We start from the raw sequence: 13390 nt of genomic DNA, 5'->3' as shown, positions 1-13390 counted from the left end.
CGATCTTTGAATCCGAGCTACCTTCGAAATACTATAAAACATGGAAAAATAAACAAAAGCTATAAAGCTTAATAAGTTCATTTGTAAATATGAAATAATCTCATCATTAATTAACATTTCTAAATATATAACATAAAGTTCTCAACTTCCATTAGTTCGTTATACGAATAGTTTTCCTTACATACCTGTACCGATACTTATCTATTTCTTACCAATTCACTTATCAGATCACTCCGAGTTTATAAATACTTACGGTACGAGTACATCGGTTTTTCGATGCCATAGTCCAACTATGATCTTACACATACATTGCCATGGCCCTGCCATGGTCTTACGTTCACATGCCATAACCTGGTTATGGTCTTATTACCCAATTGCCATAGCCTAGCTATGGTCTTATTTGGCAACTTGTCTTACTTAAATCGTACATTTAATTCAAAATCTTCCAAATTTTATGAATAAGATAATTACAATCACAATACATCCATCAATTAAATAAATGCACATTTAAGTTCAATTATACGAACTTACCTTGTGTACGAAAATGACGAAACGGACTGACTATTCAATTACTTTGCTTTTTTCCCAATCTAAGTTTGAATTCCTCTTTCTTGATCTATAAGTAATCAAAATCAGCTTATTTATTCTTCTAATTATTCAATTCAATCCAAAATATGCATTTGAGATATTTTTCACATTAGCCCCTAAACTTTCACATTTTTACAATTTAGTCTTTATTACACAAAATCACAAATTCATGAAATTCAAGACTAACCCATGCTAGCCGAATTACCATTATACCCCTAGTAGCCCATATTTTCCATTTATTTCACATTTTAACCACAAAGTTTCAACATTTCTCAATTTAATCCCTATTTTGCATTTTCACTAAAATATCACTTAACAAAACTTGTATACTTATCAACAAGCATTCATAATCTATCAAGAAAATTTAAAATACACATGTATTCATCAATGAAATCATTCAAAATCTTTAACAGTTTTGCAAAATAGTCCTTAGACTAGCTAGACTAGTTGCAACGATCATAAAAACATAGAAATCATTAAAAATGAAACCAAAAATGGACTTACATGCTCAATATACCATAGCCGAAAGTTCCAAGCTTTGTAATGTTTTTTTTAATCCCTAATTTCAGTGGTTTCAAAACATTAAAGAAGATGACACCTTAATTTCTTTTTGTTTTATTATACTTATTAACTTAATTACTAATTTAACCTTAAGTTTTAACCTTTATAAATTCATTTATAATGTCCATAAATGTCCACTTAAACAACCAATGATATATGTACTACATAAGGACCTCCATTATTTAATTTCATAGGCATTTGATACCTTCAACTAATAGAACAACACTTTTGCACTTCACGCAATTTAGTCCTTTTTATTAAATTGACCAATCAAACGATAAAATTTCTTAACGAAATTTTTGCTCAAACATATTATCATGTTGTAGACATTTAAATAATAATAAAATAATTATTTTAACCTCGAATTTGTGGTCCTGAAACCACTGTTCCGATTTGACTAAAAACAGACTGTTACACTCTAGGCTCGATACATGTAACCATATAACGCTTTCCATATCAATCCATTTCTTACCAAATCTATCGTAACATTTAAATTTACATTAAATGTCACCAAAATAAAACATTTTAATAATAACATTATCAAAATACACGAAACAATACCGTATAAACTTACCAGGGCCAAACAACAGAGATAGTAATATTAGAGACTGATAAACAAGTTTCTCTTTTCTATGATTATCTACTGGTTTTTTATCAATACAGTAATTTTATTTCAATTTATCCATTCCAATTACATTTTAACATTTAATTTAATGCACATGACCTCCTATTAACATTTTTTCACTATTTCCTTAAAATTTTGCACTTTGCTCAATTTAGTTCCTAAAATCGAAACAATCTTATTTTTCACAATTAAGCCCTAGACTAACATGTCGAATTCATTAACATCCCTATACAGTCCTCAAGTATTGAAACTTACAAAAAATTCAAGCTAATTTCAACATTTTATCATTTTAGTCCCTAAAATCAAAACTAATAAAAAATCACTTTACAAAATAGTTCTATTTCATCATTAAACTTTAAACCAAAGCGTTAACATCTAAAAAGTTTCAAGAACATCAATAAGAAATTTTCAAGACTTTAACAATATTTCAAAATAGTCATTGGATTAACTAAACTAACCTACAACGATATCGAAAGCATAAAATTTATGAAAAACTGATAATCAAATGGCTTACATGTAAAGACACAAGTTGGTCAAACCTTCAAGCTATGTTAACCATGGAGTTTTGATGGGAGAGAAGCCAAATGATAAAGATGACACTTTAATTTTTATCTTTTTAAGTTTTATTAATTTTATTATAACTTTATTTATTAAACTAAAACATATATATTATAATATGAACTAAGATCTAATTTGCTATTAACACAATTATGGCTAAAGTGCCACATAAAACCATCCCACACTACTTTTATACTCATTTAGCACTTAAACACTAATAGCGATTGATTTTTGCAGTTTTTATGATTTAGTCTGTAACGCCCCACGCCCGAGACCGTCGCCGAAGTCGAGTATGAGGTGTTACTAAGCTTAATTTAACATATTTAGAACTTTGGATTATTTATTTCTACATTCACAGCTTTTAAGCTACTTGCATCACAGTCACAAGAAAAATCATATCATGAGTTACGAAACTCGAAATCAAGATCCGTAAATTTTCCCTAAATCTAGACTCATATACCTATCTACTAATTTTTTTTCTAGAATTTTTGGTTGGTCCAATTAGTACAGTTTATTAGTTAAAGCTACCCCTGTTTCAGGACTTTACTGGTCTGACCTCTGTTTACTACGAACCACATTTCTCTCTGTACAAAATCCATATGACTATGCAGTTTATTTCTCCTGAAACTAGACTCAATAAGGATTCTGAGAATATAAAATAAACTACCTAATTATATCTTTACAATTTATGGTGAATTTCTAAATTTGGAACAGGGGATTCAGAAACTGCTATGACCCTGTTTCACTAAAATTCAAATATCTTGTAACATATAATTCCTTTACCTATTTCATTTGTTTCATGTGAAACTAGACATAATAAGCTTCAATTTGATATGTAGTCCATCACCAAGTTCGATTTCTATGATTTTAGTAAATTTTAAACTCGCGTCGGTGTTGCTGCAGATTCATTTATGGTAAATTTCATCCCTTTTATGAGTTTTTATGCACTAAGTATCTTAATAATTTTCCTTAACATCAAATATAATCTAAACTAACTATTTTCATAATTTATCATTATCAAGCATTTCCTCAACCATTCCATTACCATACCATAAGATCATTTACACAAAAAGGTATATTGCTATACATGCCATACTTAAATTTACAAGCCATTACCAAAAGTCTTAGGATAGTGTGGTGAGCCTTCGACCTATCCCGACTCACGAATGGCTTGTCCAAAACTACAATGAGTAAGAAGGAGGAGTAAGCATAAATGCTTAGTAAGTTCATATGCAAATAATAAGTAACATAACAAATAGTCATACCAATCAACATTAGCATGTATCACTAAAACACATATCACATTTTTAATCATTTTTCATAATCTTATTACCTTATCGTGGTTGTATCAATACTCAACCCGAGCGTTAAATACATACCTGTACAAAATATCCATTTCACATCACTTACCAATACGTCTCTTTATATCTCGAATATTCCTCCATTTGAGTAGAACTTTACCCGTTGAACACATCGGAATATAATTCGGATACATGGATAACTTACACATAAGTGCCATATATGTAATCAAGCGATCATGTAACCCGCCCATAAGTGAACTCGGACTCAACTCAACGAGCTCGGGCGTTCGCATCCATAAGTGAACTCGGACTCAACTCAACGAGTTCGGGCGTTCACATCCATAAGTGAACTCGGATTCAACTCAACGAGTTCGGATGCCTAGTTACATTTCACGAACTCAGACTGAACTCAAGGAGTTCGGACATTCGCATCCATAAGTGAACTCGGACTCAACTCAACGAGTTCGGATGCTCAACCATCCTAGTGACATGTCACTTGTATCCTAATCTATTCCTAAGGTTCAAACGGGCTTTTTTCCTCGATCTCACATCTTTGCCGTCTTCCACGGAATATCGGAACCGATACTCGGTGATAGTTAATACTCATCAAGTAATTCACATAATTACATATTATTCAACAATAACCACAAAACATAACGTTTCATGATAATAATAAGCATCATATCATATAAACAACATTAAATTCCTTAAAACAACAATTATGTTACTACATTTACACATGAACTTACCTTGGTACCAAAATACAAAGATTTTGCAATTTAGTCCACAATCTTTTCTTTTCCTCGATTGAGGTCGATTCCACGTCTTTCTTGATCTAAAATAACACATTTAGCTTATTTAGTACTCACATTATCAAATTAATCCTTAACTCAAATTTTGGCAAAATTACAATTTTACCCCTAAACTTTTGCATATTTACATTTTTGCCCCTAGGCTCGGGATTAAACTTTGTTCCTTATTCTTATGTTTTACAACATGCTGATCACTTTTCTCTTCTATGGCAACATCAAATTCTCACTCTAACATGTACTTGTAACTATTAGGTATTTTTACCGATTAAGCCCTTTTACTCGTTTTTACTTAAAATCGAGTAGTTCAAGTTGTCTAACATAATTTAAAACTTCATATTCTATCATAAAACATCAAAATACACAAATTTCACCTATGGGTATTTTTCCAAATATAAACCCTAGGTTAAATTATTGCTAACATAAGCTTTATCGAGTTACGGATCTCAAAACGTAAAAATCATTAAAAGCGGGCTTGGAATCACTTACTATGGAGCTTGGAAGCTTGAAACAAACCCTAGCTATGGAGAACCCTTGAAATTTCGGCCTAATGAAGAAGATGGACAAAATTGGCTTTTAATTTTGTTTTTAATTCATTTTAATAACTAAATGACCAAAATACCCTTACTACTAAACTTTCCAAAATTCCTTCCATGTCCTAATTTTGTCCATGAACTTAAAATTGGTCAAATTGCTATTTAAGACCTCCTCATTAATATTCTAAAACAATTTCATACTAAAACTTCTAGAATGCAAGTTTTGCAACTTATTCGATTTAGTCCCTACTTTCAATTTAAGCACTTTAGGCATAGAATTTCATCACGAAATTTTCACACAATCATGCAATCATATCATAAACCTCAAAATAATTATAAAATAATTATTTCTATCTCGGATTTATGGTCACGAAACCACTATTCCGATTAGGCCCTAATTCGGGATATTACATAGTCATTTTTCATTAATTAACCAGCTAAGCATTAAAATTATTGGAGCGAATTTCAATATAGCACAAATGACATCGTAAATATTAATTATAATTAATATTTACGGACTTACACGTCGGGGTTGTGGTCTTGAAATCACTATTTTCGACACCACTGAAAACGGGTTGTTACATTAATATTTTTCTTGTCTCACTTTCGTACTTATACTATCCTCTATTACTTGATTTACCACTATTTTTTTGGTAATGTCATTAAAAAATCAATTTACATGTGGTACCCATCATAACATGCTGATACGATCCATCTCGGGAGAGTCGAGTCATATTCGTAGTTGCCCGATCGTCGATAAGAAGTTACGTAAAGTTTAGTTGAAGGAGTTGGATAGTTGAAGAAAGGCTAAGAAAGAAATGTTAAGAAAGGTTCAACTAGGTAAGATGGATTGAGTAAAAAAAGGTCGGTATGGTAAGAAATGGACGATTTTGTTGATTTGGTACGAACTGGTTTCGAAAGAAATATAGATTGAACCAAAAGTGCAAACAAGAACAAATACCGATATGGTATCGACCCGTAGTTTATAGGCCCTTTGAGTTCGGTTTAGGTTTGGTAAAGGAAACCTCGACCCACTATCTAACAAGATAGGAACCTCGGTATGTTCGAACGCCACACTATGGGTAGTGATAAGTTCGGGTTCGACAAAGAAAATGGTTGACCAACTAGATCGCTAGGAAAGCCAATCGAATCTTTGAACGAAATGAAGAAAAAGTTGCCTCACAATTTTGGCAGCATAACATTAGCAAAGAGTCCAAAAATTCTTTTACAATGACAATGAACAACTATTTATACTAGTAGCCTTTGCTAGCCGAATAGTCAAGTTCATAGGCTTAACAACTAAGCAATGTAATTAATAATGACTATGAAAATTCTAGAAATGATCTTTCAATGTGCATGTCCATGTTCGGTCGAATGGGAGGTGGATGGAAGACTTCATAGCTAAGCATTGATGCACTTGGATGAATGGTCTTCATGCATGCTTGGGTAGGTTCAGCCAACACTTTAATTGAGGCATTAAGTTCATGTGGTTTCATCCAAAGGTGATGTCTTAAATGGGCTTCATGAAGAGACATAATAAGTGTGAACATAGGAGCATGAATAGCCTTTGAGGTGTGAACACAAGTAGTCGAATGGTTGCATGTGTGAACTCCTAGTGTGAATGCTTTGATGTTAACATGGGGAAGAGATTCAGCCACTTTGGAGAATTGAAGGATAAAGTGACTTTTGGCCGAATGGTTGCTTTGGAAAGTCCAAAAATCATCATTCCAACTTAATTCATCCATGCATCTTACCGTCCAAGGAGTGATGTACCTGCAACATTAAAATCAAGCATTAATCACCAATGTGAACACATTAAGGTGGCAGCAAATATTAACATATTAAACACACTCATAAATTCGACTAACATAACAAATAATTGTAGTAATTTGGACACATTAAATCCTAGTTAAACCAAGACATATTAATAACATGTAATAACCTAATTAAATTCGGCACACTTATTTAAAATGTCCAGAATTAAACAAATTAATTATTTAAAAAAATATGTTCAAATTTATTTAATGCATCAATCTTATTTAATAGCTAGGGACGAATAGACTTATTGAGCTCGATATAGGTGTATGAGCTAGTGATGAGCTGGGGGTAAGCTCGTGAGCTAAATCCGAGCTAGGTTCGGACTCGTAAGCTGGACCCGAGCTGGGGAGCTGGACATGAGCTGAATCTGAACTAGTAGCAAGTTGCGAGGTGAATTGGAAGAGTTAATTTAAGCTTCCTCGCTGCGGCTGGGCTGAGTTTCATCCCAAATTCGAGCTACAAGAGTTGAAATAGAATCTTTGAAAGCCTTAGCTCGAGCTCGGGTGATAAGGCCTTGTGGTAGCGTCAGATGATCTTTACTTGAACTAGCTGAACCGTTGGGCGCGCTCGCATCACATGCCATGTGGCACATCCAACCAATTAGAATGTGCAGTGTGCAGAGGCGAATCCAGGGGGGTTGACAAGGGCCCCGGCCCCCTGAAATGGAAAATTATTGTTTTGGCCTTCTAAAAAATTTTAAAATTTTAAATTAGTAAAGGTAAAATTACACTTTGGCCCCCTAAAATTATGAAAATTTATTTAATCCTTTAAAAATTATAAATATATAAACTATTAAAATTAAAATTTTATTTCGCCCCTAATTTTTTTTTTGCTTCACCTCTGGCGTGTGACAATAAATTTATTAAAATTAAATAATTTAAATTTATATGAAAAAGTAGAAAAAGAATATTTAAAAACTAAATATTTTAATACATTAACTTTGATCAATCATTGGCCATCATTGATCGATATTTGATCGAATATTGACCTACGTCTAAATTATAAATTAAAATTTTTAATTTCTAGACATTAAGTTTTTCTTGAAGTTAAACTTTTCTTTTTTACTTTTTATTCATTTTGAATTTTTAGAATTTGAAATAAAATTTATTCCTGAATATATATTTTTGAAAATGGAATTTTTTAATTTTCTAAAATTTAAATATTTTTCAATTTTATAAAATTTACAATTTTATATATTATTATGATTTTTAAAATTTATATTTATATATTTTAGAATTTTAAAATTTTAGTATTTTAGAATTTTTAAATATTTTTATTTTTATATGTTCTATGATTTTTTTATTTTTAATCAATAGAATATAAATTGTATTAAAATAAAAAAAATGATGTCACATATTCTAATAGTCTCACGTATATATCTTATTTTCTTTTATGCCTTAAATTAATTTGGATAATAAAAATAATTTAAATAGAAAGGTGAGACAAAAATTTTTAAGTACTAAAATTGAAAAAACAAGTATAATTCGGGCCATAAGGCTATTTTTGACAGCAAGTCAAATCAACGAGTCAAGAGTCCAATCCATTCACAGCCAACAAAAAGAGAAAGAAGGGCATAATAGTAATTTGAGTAAGGATCCAAAACCAAACTGAGGTCGACATTTCCAAAGCTCCCGTCGTTGCTTCCCAACTGTTGGAAACCAAAACTCCATCAACCACTTCGGTTTCATCGAAACCCCCAAAACATAACCCCACTTCCCTCCTCTTTTCTTTATATTCTCATCACCTCACTGCTCTTTCCGTACAATCCCCACATTCATAACCCAATCTTCCTCCTCCTTTGCTTCGGTGAGTTTTCAGATCTTTCCATGTTATTTCTTGCTCAATGTTATTCAAACTTTACTAATGCCTTCATTCCATTTACATGTTTATTTGAGCATTAAGGGAAATCTTCTGCTTCTAATTTGGTCCCTTAGAAATCTGATGAAAATAACCAACCATTTATTACATGTCAGAGCATTACACCACACAATGGCCAAGCCAACCAGAGATTTGGGTGTTGGAGACAATTTATTTACCAAGAAAAAGTTTTTGTCATCTTATTACATTCCCACAGAGGAGATGTTGGTGTCTCTTATTTTATAAAGTTATCACTCTTGCTAATGATATTACTTAAAAATGTTGCCTTTCTGTTAACCATAATGCCTTGTGTTTCCCTTGATTATTTAACTGTTCCACTTGATCTTGTAGAACTGTATTGACTTTGGGTGATTCAAGTAAGATAAAAGAAGAAAATATGGGAACCGCAGCAACTCCTGGCCCTTACATGACCAACATTAAACCTTGTATTTCTTCTTCTCGTAAAATTGTTGTCTCGACCATGGTGAACATCATCGCTCAGCATAAAGAGGCATCATGGTCAGGGCTTGCAAGTGCCTCTCACATCTCGTCAAGGCAGCCGTTCCTCCATAGGATCACTTCAAAGCCTGTCAAGTTTGAAAAGTTTGTTACAAGAGCCATGTCTGAACAAAGTGACAACAAGCCTTTGTCTGGACTTCCTATTGATTTGAGAGGTAACCTGTCCTTATTTCCCCCTCTCTTATAACTTCTATGCGTTAATTCAATAATGTTGAATACAGATTAGAATACATGATGATGTTGTATCAGCTAACCATGTTTTTTGAATCTTGACATGACTGAAAAGCTCTTAAGACATGAAATTTGTCTGTGCAGTATGGACGTAAACCACTTGAACATCTAATATGATGTGTCGGTTTGCAGGTAAAAGAGCATTTATAGCTGGTGTTGCTGATGACAATGGGTATGGTTGGGCAATAGCAAAATCTCTTGCTGCTGCTGGAGCTGAAATTCTTGTTGGAACATGGGTGCCTGTATGTATCTTTATATAACATATGTGTCATTTAGAAGCAAAGAGTCTCATTTTAAGGTCAAAGTTGTACTTTTTTACAGTTTTTCTTATAACTGCAAACATTTCTTTTTGCAGGCACTCAACATATTCGAAAGCAGTCTAAGACGTGGGAAATTTGATGAATCACGCATGTAAGAACAAAAATGTTCTTTCCTGTTGATTGCGTAGATTTTGGTATTTGCCGATTTCTCACTTACGGTATGCTGATTGGAATTTTCTTTTCCAGATTGCCAGATGGGTCATTAATGGAGATCACCAAAGTTTATCCCATGGATGCTGTTTATGACTCTCCCGAGGATGTACCTGTAGATGTAAGCCTTTTTCTCCGTATGGTTTTAGAAGAAGGCAAATATTGATTTTTTTTTTTTTGTAATATCCTAATTTTTGGTTTCCTTCAGGTGGAAACAAACAAACGTTACGCCGGGTCTTCAAACTGGACAGTTCAGGTGGAAAACTGCTCTGTCAAATCAAACCTCATAATATGTAACTATTTAAGTCGCCTTCACATTCCATGGGGAAGATAAAATCATTCTTTTTAGTTGGGTACATATTATCATTGTTTCAATACCTGTGAGTTACTACAATATCCATCTCAGCTGCATGGCATGCTCGACTTTTGATATCTAAGATGCCTTTCGCATGTTTTAATGAACTGCATTGTTTTTTTTTTCCCTTAAATAGCTAGAGGCTTAGAGCTGTGTAAATCATAAACCACAATGTCAAATTTATGTTGCTTACCATTTTCCTAATGTCATCTTTTATTTGCCAGAAAATGGATGGATCATGTATTTGTAGTGATCCATGTCTTCACCTGTTAATTAGATGTAAAAATCATTTGCATTTCACAAAAACAGAGTGTCCTACTTGGCCATAATCATAGTTTAATAATATTTTTATGGGCTCGATAAGCTGCAAACTTTGCATTCTAGATATTTGTGTTAAAAAAACTTGGGTGTTGAACTTTAACCATTGGGGCATATCAAGATCATATTAGTTCTCCAGTGCTGTGATTAAAATGACTTTCTTTGTGTTTCATATGGTTAAGACTGACCACTTTGTAGTAATGTCTCACAGGAGCTTGTTGAATGTGTGAAAAAGGATTTTGGCAGCATTGACATTCTTGTTCACTCCCTTGCAAATGGACCAGAGGTGTGGTGTTCTCAATATTAATATTTGTTTTTTCTCAAATATTATCAAGTTGCTTATCTATTATGAACATTCATCGGCAGGTAAGCAAACCTCTTTTAGAGACATCAAGAAATGGATATCTTGCTGCCCTATCTGCATCAAGTTACTCCTATATTTCTCTACTCAAGCATTTCCTTCCAATAATGAATCCGGGTATGTTGTCTCTTGTCCAATCCCACCATAATTTTTCTTCTTAACAACCCACGGAAATGAACATGCAATTGTTGCTTGAACTTAGACTAGTTTATTGATGCTGCAGGAGGTGCTTCTATTTCTCTAACATACATTGCTTCTGAAAGAATAATCCCAGGGTATCTTGCCATTTATATTATTTTTCCTATTTAGGACACCAGTCTTATAAATTTTTTTGTTTATATTTGATTGTGTCTTTCTATGGGCAGATATGGTGGAGGCATGAGTTCAGCAAAGGCTGCTTTGGAGAGTGATACTCGTGTGAGTTTTTCCTTTAATCTTTTTGTGTTATCTGAGGATGCTTTCTGTTTCTGTCTCTCTTGTTTGCATTATTTTGGAGCATCTCTTTCAATTTTGTCCAACTATTGGTAACTTAATGTTTGCTTGATACAGGTACTGGCTTTTGAAGCTGGAAGAAAACACAAAGTCAGAGTCAACACGATTTCTGCCGGTCAGTAACTTATTAATAAGAAAATATCATCCCTCTTCCCCCTGGAACAGACACACGAAAAAGGATAAATTTTTTTCTATAATAAACATTTCCGGAGATAATTATATCCCATTAGTTCGCCTGCTGTGCCTAAATGTATGCATGGTGGAACTATGAAAAGAATTACAGGTGGAATGTGTACGGAAATTGCAAAGTTTAGCCAAATGAGGATAAAAGTTTAAGTTTAGGTAAATGAGGAAGCAATTTCCCATCAATGTGACAATCTTACAGCTTGATATCCTGTTTAGCCATAGGGCTGGAATGTCCTTTGTCCACGCCAAAAGCGGTGTGCTATTCATTCGATAAGTCTAGGCACTGACATGAGGCATAGAGCTAAAGCTTTAGTTCCGTTGGCTACCGCCAAAATTTACCCATAAAGATGACAATCTTATAAGGTCACTGATAGTATGCTAGTGCTCAAAACGTGTTGTCATTCTCAGGGTTCTGTATTGCTTGAAAAGTCTAGTGTTAAAACGAGGCTTTCTCGAAAATTAACAAATAAGGAGTAGTCACATTCAGTTTGTACTGAACTACGTTGCTCCAATTATTCATTTTTTCTTGATGTATCCATGTTTGACATCTGTCCAAGACATTTTCGAACATGGGTATAGAGAACTGCCCATCTCTCACTCAATTTCAAGTAACATAGGTGCAAATAGTACCTTTTGAGCCTCCAATTTGTCTAGCTAGGGCTTTTATGTTGGAAAAGAATGCTTATATGCCATAAAAATCAGATCACATAAATGAAAGTTTGAAGTTGCTTTTACAATTGTCTATTGAAGGTATATCTGGTTTCAATTACTGTTTTCACTTGTGATTTGGTCTGTGTAGAGTACTACAACACAGCTTTATCGTTAAGAATACATAGTGCTACATATATCACATTGTCTCACATTTTTGCACCCAAAATATATTAGGCCCGTTGAGGAGTAGAGCTGCAAAGGCAATTGGATTTATTGACATGATGATCGATTACTCCCTGGCTAATGCACCCCTAAAGAAAGAACTGTCAGCAGGTAATTCGCAAACTACTACAACTTGTATCTGCATTTCATGGTACCAAAAATGAAGAATCACCATTCAAACACTCTAAAACAAGAAAGTACATTTAAAACTGAATTTTTTTATACGATAATTTCTAAGGGAAATAGATCAAGTTTCGACTGTTATGCTTCTATGTTTAAATACCATTTATATTTTATGAATGGACAGAGGAGGTGGGAAATGCTGCTGCCTTTCTGGCTTCGCCATTGTCTTCAGCTATCACGGGGGCTGTTGTGTATGTAGACAATGGCCTAAATGCAATGGGAGTCGGAGTTGACAGTCCAATATTTGAGAACCTTGACATTCCGAAAGACAACTGAGTCTACAAATGGTCTTCACAATTTTATTTAGCTTAAAATAAATGTTGTTTCGGTCAATGCATTTACAATGACCACATTCTGGAATACAAACAGATACTGTAATAACATTTATACTTTAACGGTCTAGTTTATTTTCTACATTGAATTCATGGTTTTGTTAAGTTAATTATATGATGTTTTGAATTTTAGTTTATTCTATCATCCAAATCTACAAGCTTATTGAAAAAGAATACTCGAAACAAGCCCTTCTGGATTCTCAGCATCCTTCAAACTTTTTTAAACGTCATCGCCTAGTTGATAGAATAAGAAGGCCTTCAGAATTTCGTACACATAGACTGTTAAGGCAGTAGAAACAAGCTCATCAATTCATGTATCCCAACAACTTTATTCAGGACCTCCTTGCCGTCATTACAATGAACCTACCTCACACAACATTGGATCTTATCCCCTGTCCTCTCTTTTAAGCTTACTAA

At 33.3% G+C, this 13390-nt stretch overlaps 1 protein-coding gene across 2 annotated transcripts; it reads left to right on the top strand.

Annotated features, from left to right (window-relative positions):
- Positions 1-8358: 8358 nt before the first annotated feature.
- On the top strand, positions 8359-13083 carry LOC108486972 (enoyl-[acyl-carrier-protein] reductase [NADH], chloroplastic-like). 2 transcript variants are annotated; one of them, XM_017791140.2, is made up of 14 exons: positions 8359-8602; positions 8770-8877; positions 9005-9327; positions 9536-9645; positions 9759-9814; positions 9910-9994; positions 10082-10129; positions 10758-10832; positions 10913-11024; positions 11131-11182; positions 11273-11324; positions 11457-11514; positions 12471-12569; positions 12766-13083. In XM_017791140.2, the coding sequence occupies exons 2-14, from the start codon at positions 8786-8788 to the stop codon at positions 12915-12917; spliced, it is 1314 nt and encodes a 437-aa protein (XP_017646629.1). In that variant the 5' UTR covers positions 8359-8602; positions 8770-8785; the 3' UTR covers positions 12918-13083. The 2 variants fall into 2 exon arrangements, with proteins under 2 accessions (XP_017646629.1, XP_017646630.1); XM_017791141.2 differs by lacking the exon at positions 8770-8877.
- Positions 13084-13390: the final 307 nt, after the last annotated feature.

Source organism: Gossypium arboreum, chromosome 4 (genome assembly GCF_025698485.1).
Source record: "Gossypium arboreum isolate Shixiya-1 chromosome 4, ASM2569848v2, whole genome shotgun sequence".
Taxonomy (NCBI): domain Eukaryota; kingdom Viridiplantae; phylum Streptophyta; class Magnoliopsida; order Malvales; family Malvaceae; genus Gossypium; species Gossypium arboreum.
Note: the sequence above shows the minus strand (reverse complement) of the source record. Positions and strands in the feature narration are given on the sequence as shown.

Bases quoted from the DNA above. Each gene is read 5' to 3' on its own strand.
- LOC108486972 (XM_017791140.2), top strand. From the start codon at position 8,786: ATGGCCAAGCCAACCAGAGATTTGGGTGTTGGAGACAATTTATTTACC. The intron at 9,815-9,909 runs GTAAGAACAAAA...TTTCTTTTCCAG, and splicing joins AAATTTGATGAATCACGCAT to ATTGCCAGATGGGTCATTAA. The intron at 10,130-10,757 runs GTGGAAAACTGC...AATGTCTCACAG, and splicing joins CTTCAAACTGGACAGTTCAG to GAGCTTGTTGAATGTGTGAA.